The sequence below is a fragment of the Rana temporaria genome, chromosome 4 (assembly GCF_905171775.1).
Source record: "Rana temporaria chromosome 4, aRanTem1.1, whole genome shotgun sequence".
NCBI classification, from domain to species: domain Eukaryota; kingdom Metazoa; phylum Chordata; class Amphibia; order Anura; family Ranidae; genus Rana; species Rana temporaria.
The window spans coordinates 164,131,396-164,145,599 of NC_053492.1; the positions used below are offsets into that span (position 1 = coordinate 164,131,396).

The following is a 14,204-nucleotide window of genomic DNA, read 5'->3' on the forward strand; positions in this document are numbered from 1 at the left end:
GAGTTTGGCGCTAAATTCAAAAAGTGAAAAACGCAATACACATACAGTATATTGTAATCTTACAGATTACAGTACTGTATGAAATAAATACATACCCCCTTTGTCCCTAGTGGTCTGCCCAGTGTTCTGCATGCAGTTTTATATAATGAAAACTGTTCTTTCTGCCTGGAAACTGGAGATTGTCCATAGCAACTAGTGTTGAGCAGAATACGCCATATTCGATTTTGCGATATATCACGAATATATAGCCGAATATTCGATAAATATTCGCTAAATTCGAATATTCGTGATATTTTATCGAAATGAAATGTTTGCGAAATTTCGCTATTGCGAATGCGATATTTACTGCGGAATTTCGACAACTGCTGTAGGAGCACTGTGATTGGCTCAGAATATTCGTGATATTTTATTGAAATTTCGCAAAATGCGAATGCGATATTTACTGCGGAATTTCGACAACTGCTGTAGGAGCACTCTGATTGGCTCAGAATATTCGTGATATTTTATTGAAATTTCGCAAAATGCGAATGCGATATTTATTGCGGAATTCCGACTACTGCTGTAGGAGCACTCTGATTGGCTCTGATGCAGAAGAAGGGCGAAGAAAATAATCGCGCAATATTCCTATTGCCGAATAATCGCATTGCGAATTTTCAGCAATATAAAATGATCGCTTCAGCTACTCGGCCCAAGGTCTCTAAACATACCAGCAATGCTTTTAGACGTCGATGGAGATCTCTAGGATGTGATCTGTTCTAAAAATAAAATTGAAAAAATCCGAATATTCGGAATAGCGAATATTGACCGCGAAATTCGAGATATTCGCGAATACTCGAATATGCCACTAATAGCAACCAAAAAGTGTCCCTTTACATCAAAAGTGCTTTTAAAACAGCTAGAAAACAGCGATAATAAATTAGAATCACTTGCAGAATTGAGCGATAGTGATTTGTGGGGAAATTCGTCATCAAACAATAAAAATAATGACAGCAACAATTCTGCAACTGAGGAAATTTCAGTGTTTTTGATTTGATTATATTATTGAATAATTTTTATTATAATTATTTATAGTTATTTACTATATTATAATTTATGATTTTGTGTTTCAAACTTTATCATACCCGGGATGTCTACTAGACTCTTGTTTGGACAGATTTAAGTGAGTTATTCCTAAGAATTGCAGCCCTGCAGTATAAAACGCCAAATTTCCATGCAAAAAATTGTACCGCTTTTGGTACAAAATTCCAGACATAATCATACCGCCAGGGGGGGTTAAGGAGGATTACCTCCGTAACCTCAATCCTAAGGAGAGTCTGTGGCAGAGACTTTTCCTCTAAGTTCCGAGTGATACTCTGGCTGCCAGGTCAGTGACAGAGGCCTGTCCAGGGTACACTATACCCACTCCGGCTGGAGTGGCGAAGAAGACTAAGGGGTTGATTTACTAAAACTGAAAAGTGCAAAATCTGGTGCAGCTGTGCATGGTAGCCAATCAGCTTCCAACTTTGGCTTGTTCAATGAAACTTTGACAAAAAACCTGAAAGCCGATTGGTTTCTATGCAGAGTTTTAGTAAATCAACCCCTAAGTGTTGTTGGAAGCAGGTCTGTTTCCCTTCTGATACGCCTGAATCTGCTATTTCTCCTTCTACTTCAACTCTTCTACAGTATCACCACAAAGTTTTATTGTTTTTACCCGGCTGGGTAATAAAGAGCACAGAAAAAGACACCTGTTGTGGACATTCCATTAATGCTACATCCACCATACACCCTTAGACGGCGGAGGAGCCCTGAGGTAACATGCCACCCAAAACAAACCAGCAGCTCCTTCAGTGTGTGTATGTATGTATGTATGTAAGTGTATGTATGTATGTATGACGTGTAAGTCAGTGTGTGTATGTATGTCAGTTACACATTCCATGAGATCAGCATGTAAGGAAGCTCTTAGAGACACTAGCATGTCTGTCAGGGTTGTTTCTGACACATGACCTACATACAGTGACCTGACCTACATACAGTGACATGACCTACATGCAGTGACATGACCTACATGCAGTGACATGACCTACATGCACAGACATGACCTACAGACATGACCAACCTACAGTGACCTGACCTACATACACACTGTCACTGACCCACATGCTAATATCTCATATTCTGTCAAGGTGGGGGGATCCCCCACCTTGACAGAATATGATATATTTGCATGGGGGGTCACCATTGCACAGACATAATCAGCAAGACATACTTTAGTACCGGCTTTGTATAACAGGGATTTTGATGCCCAACATTTGCTAACATGGTTAAATCACTGACCTACCTCAGCAGCCGGCCGTGGTGTGGGGTGTGCGGAGCCGGCGCGCCTTATGTGCCTGTCATAGAGATGCAGCCAGAGGAGGCTCAGGAGCCGAGGAGGAGAGGAGAGCCGCGTGGTGCAGCGGGCGGCATTGTAATTTCCGCCGTCTGAGCTTGCAGTGCCTATGATGGACGTCACACGTCCCGCGGTCCCGGCATTGGACCAGTGGGACTTTCATCATAGGCACTGCAGGCTCCAGAAGGCCGGACCTGCTATGTCTCTTGGCTACGCTCAGCGGCGCTCGGCAGTTGTCAGAAACAGAATGGTCCCTGCTCAACGGCGCTCAGGGCTAAGTAATTAAATACTGCATGCCTGAGACTCTGGGCTTTTCGGGGACCCATTCGGGGCTCCAGCCTCTCCAGCCCACCCCTACCGACACCCCTGAGCTGCAGCCTGTCTGAATGAGGAATTTGTCATCAAGCTCTAAGACTGAGCACACTCCCACTATTACACAGCTATGAGAGGTTGTCATTACATCATTGCTACCTTCCATGCTCATTAGCTTACTTTCCAACTGTTAATACTCTGACAGGACTCTTAAGGGTTGATTTATTAAAGACAAACTTGGCAAGGTAAGTCACACTTTGCAATGTGATTTGTTCCAGGGTTTAGTGAATGTGGGGAAATTTAATTTTGAAAAAAATACCCAATCAAGTGCAAGGAAAATAAAAAACAGCATTGTTGCTTGCCATCATTGGATGATGGTAGTCAGAAGAGCTTCATCTCATTCACTAAGCTTAGAGGAAAATTCCATTGCAAAGTTAACAGTCGATTTGCCTTTGGTAATTACACCCTATTGCTTGCTTGCTGACAGCCTATAGGGGGTCTCATTGCTTCACTTTTTTCACTGTTGTTACCTTGGAAACAGTTTAGGTTAGGTTGGGTTTACTTTACAATGCCTCACAGCTGCTGTCCACACTTTTTCTAGAGTGCAAGCACAGCAACAGCTGATCTCTCTAATGGATGGTGAGCAAGCTCCAACGAAATCCTCTTTCTTGTAAAATTTTGTGTATATTTAAAAATAGATGTAAACAATATAAACAATCCTTTTAATAAATAAAAATTAAATGAGAATTCCATTAAAAACATTTTAACATCCCCTTACACTGCAGTAATGAACTGCTAACTATTTTTATGGCAAAGAAATAAGGTAATATAAAGTACCACTACCTAAATATACATTTCTTAGCACTGTAATGGTTTGCATGCATGTAAAATAAAAAATAAAAAGCTGAAACTATATTTTACTGTATTTAAAAACAAAATACTGCATTTTAATTAGGTATTTTACACTTCATCTTGTGCTTTTACCACAAGCAAATCAACTCAACCATTGTGACTGCATTATTTTCTTTATGTGTTCCTTTTTAAAAACTTGCCTTTTTTTATTTACTTCCTGGTCCCCCAGTAATACATTATTTCTATAGGGCAACTTGTTGGGAATTATGGGAGATATGATAAATATATGCTAAGTTGGTATTTACCAATGTCATTCAATCTCTAAAATACACAGATAGACAGAGAAAGAATTTCTTCCATACTTCAATTGTATTGTTTAGGTTTCTTGAATTATATGATTATAATAAGTCTCTCTCTCTCTCTCTCTCTCTCTCTCTCTCATTCTCTCTCATTCTCGTTCTCTCTCGTTCTCTTTCTCTCTCATTCTCTCTATCTTTCTCTCTCATAGAAAAATAGATACACACATAAAAAAATAATGTTTGTTTGTTATCAATTATTTTTCTTTTTGTATTTTGCCACTTTAAATGCTGCAAAAAGGAAAGTATAAGAAAGAGGTTAAGGGTCATAATAACCTGCAGGTGGCACTGCTGCTGCAACTGATAGAGCTGTGTTTGGGAAAAACATTTGTCATGTATTTCTTTCCGTAAGACCTCCACATCAACTGCCCAAGTATTTCCCATATTTAATTTCCTACAACATATGTTAAAGCGGAGTCCAACTGTTTTTTTCATTTATTAACAGTCAGCAGCTACAAAAAGTATAGCTACTGACTTTTAATAAACCGACACTCACCTGTCCCACAGTCTAGCGATGCGGCCACCCGAAGCCTCTGTTCTCTCCCCCCTCCTCTGCATGGCACTGACATTGTAATTGCCATGAGGGAGAGGCTGCCTAGGGGGAGAGGTGCAGTCACTTAGGCGGCCAGAAGTCAAAAGGAGGAAGTGGGACAGGAAGTCCCACTCCAAACCAGGTACCCAGCTCCCCCCCCAAAAAAATGACATGAAAATTGTGGCATGTCAGGGGGCGAGGAGTACTCTAAGCCCAAATTCTACTTTTGGGTGGAACTCCGCTTTAAGGGAACATGTATTTGGCATGCCGCCAGGAACTGTAAATATGTATCTAATGCATGTATGACGCATCATGTTAGAGCAACACTTTAAGCGATCACACAGTGTATAGCAGCCATTCTCATCTAGGGTTCCTCCAGAAGTTGTTAGGGGTTCCACGGGCTGTGGTTGTTTGACCGCCTAGATGGTACCTGCATAGATTTAATGCCAACGCTTTTCACAAAACAAACACCATGACACAATTATCTTTCTAACTGTCTGAAAGAGTGTCATTTTGACCACCACCTTTAAAGGTTCCCTGAAACCTGAAAATTATTTTATTATTTGGTGCAAAAGATTGAAAAAGTTTCACAAGTTATTATACACAGATAATTTAAAGCACATTTGTATAGATTGTTCCCTTTACTTTGTAGAAAAGAGTAAAGCCTGTCCATATTTGAATGTCAGACAACTTAACAATAAAAAGCTGTGTGGAATGCCATCAGTCTGACATACAGTATGTGTATAGATAGATTTTTGCCCACTTGTCATCTTCAATGAGAGACCTGGCTGTTTATGAACTGCACATGTTATCAGCCATATTAATATTAAAATTACACATAAGAAACAAACACTGTAATAGTACAATAGAGAAGTATCTTTTAGGTAAAGATCCAATATATTATTGTAAACAAGGCAGACCGCTATTCTGGCAGAAAGGAAAACGGAGATCTCTGTTTTCTTTTAGTCAAATCACTCCCCCTAAAGTTAGAAAGCACACATAGGGAACACATTTAACCCTTTGATTGCCCCTGATGTTGACCCCTTCCCCGCCAGAGTCATTTATACTGTGACAGTGCATTCTGTAGCACTGATCACTGTATTGGTGTCACTGGTCCCTAAAAAGTATCACTTAGTGTTGGATTTGTCCGCAACAATGTCGCAGTCCCACTAAAAATCACTGATCGTGGGCATTACTAGAAAAAATATTTAAAAAATAAAAAGTCCCTAAATCTATCCCATAGTTTGTAGATGCTCAAACTTTTATGCAAACCAATTAATATACACTTATTGGGAATTGCTTTACCAAAAATATGTAGCAGAATACATACTGGCCTAAATTTATGAAGAAGTTTGATTTAATTTTTTTTCTTTTATTGGATATGTTTTATAACAGAAAGTAAAAAATATTGTTTTCCTTTCAAAATTATGGAACATTTTTTTGTTTATAGCACGGAAAAAAAAAACGCAGAGGTGATCAAATACCACCGAAAGAAAGCTCTATTTGTAGAAAAAAAAGGACATTAATTGTATTGCACGACTGCACAATTTTCAGTTAAAATACCTCAGTGCTGTATCGCAAAAAATGGCCTGGTCAGAAAGGGGGTAAAATCTTCAGGGGCTGAATTGATTAATAAATCAACCCCACAATGTTAGTGCCTACTTTACTAATGTGCATTGACACAGAACTATGACCATAGAAAATGATTTCAAATTGTTTATTTCATGGGGACCGCACAAACAGCACATACTAACATGATCAGGAAAATGTCCACAATTAGAATTAATCTAGGAGCATCCAAGGTATGGCTGATGCTCCTAAACTGGGGTTTGCTTTACTGTTTTTATCTTCATAAAAAAAACAAGACTAGTCATAATATTTACTGCCCTACTGGAATTGTTTGTTAAATTGTGGGTTATCTGGATCGGCATCTACTTAACCACTTGCCGCCTGCCAATGACACATTGACGTTGGCAAAGTGGTTGTAGAATCCTGACTGGACGTCATATGACGTCCTCAGGATTCTGAGCCGCTGCGCGCCCCCAGCCAGGCATTGTTTGGCACTGATTGGCATCCATTAGTAAAACACATACAATAGTGCCCATCTATGCCCATCCGTGCCACCTATCAGTGCCCATCTGTTCCGCCTATCAGTGCCCATCCATGCCGCCTATCAGTGCCCATCCGTGCCGCCTATACGTGCCCATCCGTGCCGCTTATACGTGCCCATCCATGCCGCCTATCCGTGCCCAGCCATGCCGCCTATCTGTGCCCATCTGTGCCACCTATCCATGCCGCCTATCCAAGCCCATCCATGCCGCCTATCCGTGCCGCCTATCAGTGCCCATCCGTGCCGCCCATCAGTGCCGCATATTAGTGCCCATCAATGCCACCACATCAGTGCCCATCAGTGCCGCCTTATCAGTGCCTGTCAGTGCAGTACCATCAGTGCCCATCAGTGAAGGAGAAAACTTACTTATTTACAATGTTTTATAATAGAAATAAAAAAAAAACTTTTTTCAAAATTTTCGGTCATTTTTTATTTTCTTTTTGCAGAAAATAAATATCCCAGAGGTGATAAAATACCACCAAAAGAAAGCTCTATTTGTGGGTACAAAATGATAAAAATTTAGTTTGGGTACAGTGTAGCACGACCGCGCAATTGTCATTCAACAAAGTGCAACAGCGCTGAAAGCTAAAAATTGGTCTGGGCGGGAAGGTGTATAAGTGCCCTGTATGGAAGTGGTTAAACTTTATAATAGGCTTATATCACATCTGTAATTTTCCCAATTTGTTGAGAAAAAAAAGCTATTTGAACCACACTGATATGGAAACTCAATGAGCCACGGGAAAACAGCATATTTCATCTTTGCTTTTCAATGTCTTAATTCTTTTTTTTTTTTTTTTTTTAGCCCTTTTTCAATTTAAAATAAAATAAGGCGAGCAAAAATTATCCGGAGGAGACATTCCCAAAAATGCATCTCCACAAAGAGCTGTTAACGCTTTTGCATAATGCATTACAAAGATAGAAACACTAAGCAAATGTAGCAGGATTTTAGAGAATATATTAAGTTTACTACAGTTCATAAATAAAACACTTATAGCAATCACTGGAGAACATTAGTATCTAGTGTGAATTACTCTACCTAGGGAACAGCATGCCTTTCTAATCGTGGATCTATTCGGAGGTATTTTCCATCTCAGGGCACATGTTTCACATGCAGGATGTATTTCCAAACCGTGGGACAGAGCTGGAGCTGGCATCTATTTCTGGTCTTGGTCTACTGTGAATGTGCAATATACTTAGCATTTACAGAATAGTTCAGCTACCTAGAAAGTTTCACTAAGCTCATAAATGTTTTTCTTTTAAATATCTATAGATGTGAATATGTGGGGATCTGTCTTGCTATGCATCTACAGTGTCCCATTTCTTTATCTCCTTCTCTCTTTATATTACATTGTTTACCCTTCCCTGGTCTGAAAAAACATTCCAATAAACATGTAAGAGTGTAATTTCTGAGAAGCAAAGGCTTTTGCCCACTTGAACTCCAGAAGGTGTTACCCCCTTCATGATCAGGCCATGTTTTGCTATTTAGCACTGCGCTATTTTAACTGGTAATTGCACAACACTGTACCCAAACAAAATGTATATAATTGTTTTCACACAGATTTCTTTTGGTGGTATTTGATCACCACAGTTTTTTTTTTGTTTGTTTGTTTTTTTTTACTTTTTTGCTATATTAATGAAAAAAATACCCCAAAATGTGGAAATTAAAAAAAAAAATGAATTTCTTCATAAATGTTGGCCAAAATGTATATAATGTCTTTAATAATAACAAATAAGTGTATATTAATTGGTTTGCTTGAAAGTTATAACGCCTACAAACTATGGTATATACACTGTAATATTGTTTTTTTTAATACTACTTATGGAGGTAATGATTAAGCACAAGATGTTTGTGTGAAACGCGTCTACGTGACTTCGTGTTGGTGTCTTTGGTGTTATCACTTTGAGCAATAAAAGGCAAATCGGAATTCCTGGATGCGCAGCCATTTCTTTTCTTACTACTTATGGAGGTGATCAGCAATTTATACTAGGATTGCGAGTGCATCTAAAATAACTGGTGCTGGGGAGGAACTGACTAACTGCCACTAGGGATGAGACAAATACCCCCCAGTTCGGTTTGCAGCAGAACATGCGAACAGGCAAAAAAATATTGTGTGGATAGAAAACACGTTCCTCCAATTCCCCATTTCTCACCTACCTTGGATTGCTCCGCACTCAACTCCTAAACAATGCCTAGAACACCCTTTAATTGGACCCTCTATCCTGACCTTTCGGGCAGTTGCCCGCTCATTCAAGTGGAATCCCCCCCCTGGACCTATGACCCCACTCCATCGCAACCCCGACTTTCCACCGGATATTACTGTACGTGACCCGACTGTAGACTTCGACTTAACGCAAATAAGGGCTAGCCAGCTCTTTCGAGATGGCACCCTTCTCGACCCTTCAGAAATGTCCGCTGCCTTACCACACGTATGTATTCCGTTTTTTAAGTTCCTGCAAATCCGTCACTTCCTAGGTAAGACCCCGACGCCAGAACTCTGGTCCAGAAATCTGACCCCGTTTGAACAATTATGTAGCTCTCAGGAGCCCCAACGCCATTTGATATCCTCCCTGTATTCCATGCTGCTGTCCAAAACGACATCCGGACCTACGTACCGATCCGTATGGAATACGGATCTGTCCTTAGACCTCTCGGATGATGACTGGGCCAACATATGGGAACACACACACAAGGGATCAATTAACGTATCCGCGCAGGAAAATAGGTTTAAAATCTGTTCCCGCTGGTACCGAACACCTGACAAATTACACAAAATTTTCCCGACGGTACCCCCTGAATGCTGGCGGTGTGGCGCGGCCAAGGGCTCGCTACTCCACATTTGGTGGGACTGTCCCGTATTACAGCCGTTCTGGAAAGAAGTGCACAGCCTCATTGCCAAGATTACATCATATCCCTTAGACTTCGCCCCAGCGCAATTCTTGTTGCACCACACGACCTTGCCGAAATCTTGTTACCGCAAGTCGCTCACGATTCACCTCGTCAACGCAGCCACCCAGTGTATCCCCTTGAGGTGGAAATCTACTACACCCCCCACAGTGCCGGATTGGCACCTAAGGGTGCAGAAACTGGAGGAAATGGAACAGCTCATCCACCGTACCAATGATACGCATGCTAAGTTTATGGACACTTGGACATGTTGGATTCAGTACAGAGACTCATTGAACCCAACGGAGCCAGCTGCTCCGCCTGACGTTCCCCGCTGATTTCCCAATTAGTCCCTGACAAGAAGGTCTAACTCACGACCACATCTCTCCCCCTCAGCATGCCCCTCCTTCCCCCCCCCCTTAGCCCCCTTTGCCCCCCCCCTTTTTTTTTTTTTTTCTCACGGCCCGTGGGGTCAGTCTCCGCCCACTGGACGATGTTAATAGAAACTCGTTGCCTCCTGATAGTGGCGAGATACCGCCTGTTCTCTTTCTCTTTCATGGATTTCTTACTTAGAGACATTCTGATTGAATAAGTCTAATACTTTACTGTACTGCTTCCCGTTTGCAACGGTGTAAGTTTTGACTGTAAAAGCTGTGGGACCTTCCCACACAGGCCACTGGTTGCACCCAGGTCTGACATGCTCTTTTGCTGTATGTTTGTTGAACACCCAATAAAAATGTTTTTAATAAAAAAAAAAAAAAAAAAAAAAAAAAAATATTGTGTGAAAACGCGAACACCATTAAAGTCTATGGGAAACTAACATGAAAAATCAAAAGTGCTAATTTTAAAGGTTAATATGCAAGTTATTGTCCTAAAAAGTGTTTGGGGACCTGGATCCTGCCCCAGGGAACATGTATCAATGCAAATTTTTTTTTTTTAAACTGCAGTTTTTTTGGGAGCAGTGATTTTAATAATGCTTAAAGTGAAACAATAAAAGTGAAATATTCCTTTAAATTTCGTACCTGGGGGGGTGTCTATAGTATGCCTGTAAAGAAGCTCATGTTTCCCGTGCTTAGAAAAGTCCCTGCAGAAAATGAAATTTCTAAAGAAAAAAAAAGTAATTTAAAACTATAATGAATTGTCGGGTCCTGGCAATACAAATAAAATTAATTGAAAAAAAAGACATGGGTTCCTCCCAGTCCATTACCAGGCCCTTTGGGTCTGATATGAATATTAAGGGGAACCCCAAACCAAAAAATAGGGGGTCCTTCAAATTCCATTACCAGGTCCTTCATGTCTGGTATGGATATTAAGGGGAACCCTGTGGCAAATTAAAAAAAAATAGCATAGAGGTCCCCCTCAAAATCCACACTAGACCCTTCAGGTCTAGTATGGATTTTAAGGGGAATAAAAATAAAAAATAAATTGTGTGGGGTTCCCCCCCAAAAATCCATACCAGACCCTTATTCCAAGCATGCAACCTGGCAGGTCGCAGGAAAAGAGGGGGGGAATGAGAGAGTGCCCCTCTCCTGAACCATACCAGGCCACATGCCCTCAACATGGGGAGGATGTCCCCATGTTGATGGGGAAAAGGGCCTCATTCCCGCAACCCTTGCCCGGTGGTTGTATGGGTCTGCTGGCAGGGGGCTTATCGGAATCTGGAAGCCCCCTTTAACAAAGGCAACCCCCAGATGCCACCCCCTCTGACGCAACAAGGGTTTCCTGTGACGCATCAAAGAGGGCGGGTTCACCCGTGACACCACAGGGAAACCACCGGAAATTTTTATTGTTTCACTTTAAGCATTATTAAAATCACTTCTCCCGAAAAAAATTCAGTTTTTAAAACTTTTTTGCATTGATACATGTCCCCTGGTTTTTAGGACAATAACTTGCATATTAACCTTTAAAATTAGCACTTTTGAATTTTCCTATTGACTTTTAAAGGGTGTCCCGCGGCTTTCGAATTTGCCACGAACACCCAAATTGTTCGCTATTCGGCGAACGGGCGAACAACCAATGTTCAAGTCGAACTCATATTCGACCTGAGCATAAAGCTCATCCCTAGCTGCCACTATTACACTATTACAGTGATCAGTGATAATATTATACACTCATTGTACTAATGACACTGGCTGGGAATAGTTAACATACAGGGCAATCAAGGGGTTAAATGTAGGCCTAACAAAGTGTAATGTTTGTAGTGTGCTGCTTTTATTCCTACTGCAACTAATTTATGTAAATTAATATTTCATTTAAGATAGATTAATGAGTTGCAAAAGATGAATGTTTACAATTATTGTCCCCCAATGTCTTTGGTGATATTTGACTCCAAGCTCTTCCTTATTCTATGCAGGCAGATGCTTGCAAAAACCTCAACAATGTACACGTCAAGAAAGGACTATGTAGTTGTAAAAGTGGTGACGCAGGTTTGAAAATGTGTCATAAGGACAAAGGAAATATGAATTAAAATTGTGAGTTTCTAAAATTGTGTGCAAGCAATCTAGATAATGTATGAATTGTGAGATACTCCCTATAGCACATGCATTTCAATTACTCATAATCGGGTTTACCTTTCCCTCAGACTATAATGATTTGAAATATAGCCATTTTTTAGTGCACCTTAAAGACGCAATTATAGAAAGACATTTATAAAAGACTGATATCCAGTGAGCACATTAAAAGCAACAGGGCCCCTGTCTCGACTGACATTTTAAAAGTCAATTCTTGTATTTTGCAGAATTTCTTGCCTACCTATCAAAGTATTTGGTATGCAGGGAGAAATGCTGGTGAGAAAAACAATAACAGAGATACATATTCTGATTTTTATGCGACCTTTGCACAGAAGACACCAATGGTTTATTGTAGTTAGATTAAGCCTCTGTATCTTAAAAATCTCTTAGTCGCTTCAAATGCTTATTTTAAATCCTCAGACTGGAATGACAGTAAACCATTGATCCTTTAACAAAGTAGATTTAAACATCACTGTTAAATATCTCAAATAAAGATACATGCCCTAACCTTTCAATTTTATCTGCTCTTTTGTGTTCATCACTGTGCACAAAAGCTATGGTGTGTGTGATGTCCCCACCCATACTTTTCAAATCATAGCAGGGAGAATAAAGTCTGCAGGCAAAGATTATAGGGATGCCCTTAGAGAGAACTAAAGATTTGTGGAAGGATATTGTGAATAATACACAGGCTCGTTGTGGTGCCTGCCTTTTGTTCATGTAAGCTTTATATGTATATAGTAAAGGCAAACTCCACCAAGCTCATAATGATAGAGTAGGTAGCATTCAATCATAAAATCAATTGGAAGATGGTGAGGATAAGGGCACATCAGGAAAGTGTAATTTAGTCAGTTCACAACTGATGCCCTTAAAGTCACAGTTCACTACATTAATTTGAGACTTAATCATGGTTCATAGTTTTTGAAAATTATATCTAGTCTGTGGATTTTGTGCTTCCTAGTAAAGTCTTTCTTTTTTTTTTTTTAAGTTGCATCTATAGGTAAGCCTATAATAAGGCTTACCTGTAGGTACAGTGAATATCTCCCAAACCTGTGGTGTTTAGGAGATATTCACAGTGAATGCAGCTGGTGACATCACTAGCGCATGCTCTCTGAAGGTCCGGCGTACCGTGACAGACCTTCAGAGCTCTGTGCAGCAGCTGAGGGCTCCTGCGCGCATGTGCGAGAATGACATCATTGCAGCCCAAAGCACTCATACAGCCGGAGCCCATGAACCAGAAGGAAGACTGGGGGAAGATGCAAGCCCTGTCATCGGCTTATATAATCTCTATACCTGTTCTAAGACAGAATACTGCCTGTGCGACCCACAATCCTCTCTTCCTCTTTGCCATTTTAGCCGGCGCCATGAAGGTCGAGCTGTGCAGCTTCAGCGGTTACAAGATCTACCCGGGCCATGGCCGGCGGTACGCCAGGATTGACGGCAAGGTGTTCCAGTTCCTCAATGCAAAATGTGAATCTGCCTTCCTTTCCAAGAGGAATCCTCGACAAATCAACTGGACTGTTCTGTACAGACGGAAACACAAGAAAGGGCAGTCGGAAGAAATCCAGAAAAAGCGTTGTCGCCGTGCAGTGAAGTTCCAGAGGGCTATTACTGGTGCTTCTCTGGCTGAAATTATGGCCAAGAGAAACCAGAAGCCTGAAGTGCGAAAGGCTCAGAGGGAACAAGCTATTAGGGCTGCAAAGGAGGCAAAAAAGGCTAAGCAGACCACCAAAAAGACCATTCCTGCTAAGGGTCCAACAAAGGCTGCCCCCAAGCAAAAGATTGCCAAGCCAGTAAAAGTGGCAGCTCCCCGTGTTGGAGGAAAACACTAAGCAACATGTTCCTACTGGATGTGTTAATAAATTACTATTTTGAAAAATCAAAAAAAAAAAATAAAAAAAAAAAGAATACTGCCTGTGCACTGTGAGCCATGTACAATTATTGGTACCCGGTCATAATGTAGTGTGTGTTGCCATGTGTTTCATGCATTACTGCAATGTAATAGCTTGGAAGGGCCCTTAAAAGGTTTTCCCATACCCCAGAGCAATGTAAGTTATCATGTTGAGGCTGAATAGCAGCAACATGCAGCATCTCTATCCAAATAAATGTAAATGTCAAAAAATATGAGCACTGTTTTGCTGCTAATGCTTAATAGTCCTTTGCACATTATTCTGTATTTTAGATCTAATACATAAAGGTGGCAATAATGGGACATCCATTTTGACCCTTCTAGACAATTCTAACCCCTTTGAATTAATTATTCAGTACAGGCATGCAATGATG

At 40.7% G+C, this 14,204-nt stretch overlaps 1 protein-coding gene across 1 annotated transcript; it reads left to right on the forward strand.

Moving 5' to 3' along the window:
• Nucleotides 1–13,257: 13,257 nt before the first annotated feature.
• Nucleotides 13,258–13,814, forward strand: LOC120935335 (60S ribosomal protein L24-like). The gene has a single exon (XM_040347459.1). It carries the CDS (start codon nucleotides 13,286–13,288, stop codon nucleotides 13,751–13,753), a length of 468 nt encoding a protein of 155 aa, XP_040203393.1. The 5' UTR covers nucleotides 13,258–13,285; the 3' UTR covers nucleotides 13,754–13,814.
• Nucleotides 13,815–14,204: the final 390 nt, after the last annotated feature.

Excerpts from the sequence above, each read along its gene's own strand:
- LOC120935335 (XM_040347459.1), top strand. The coding sequence starts at position 13,286 with ATGAAGGTCGAGCTGTGCAGCTTCAGCGGTTACAAGATCTACCCGGGC.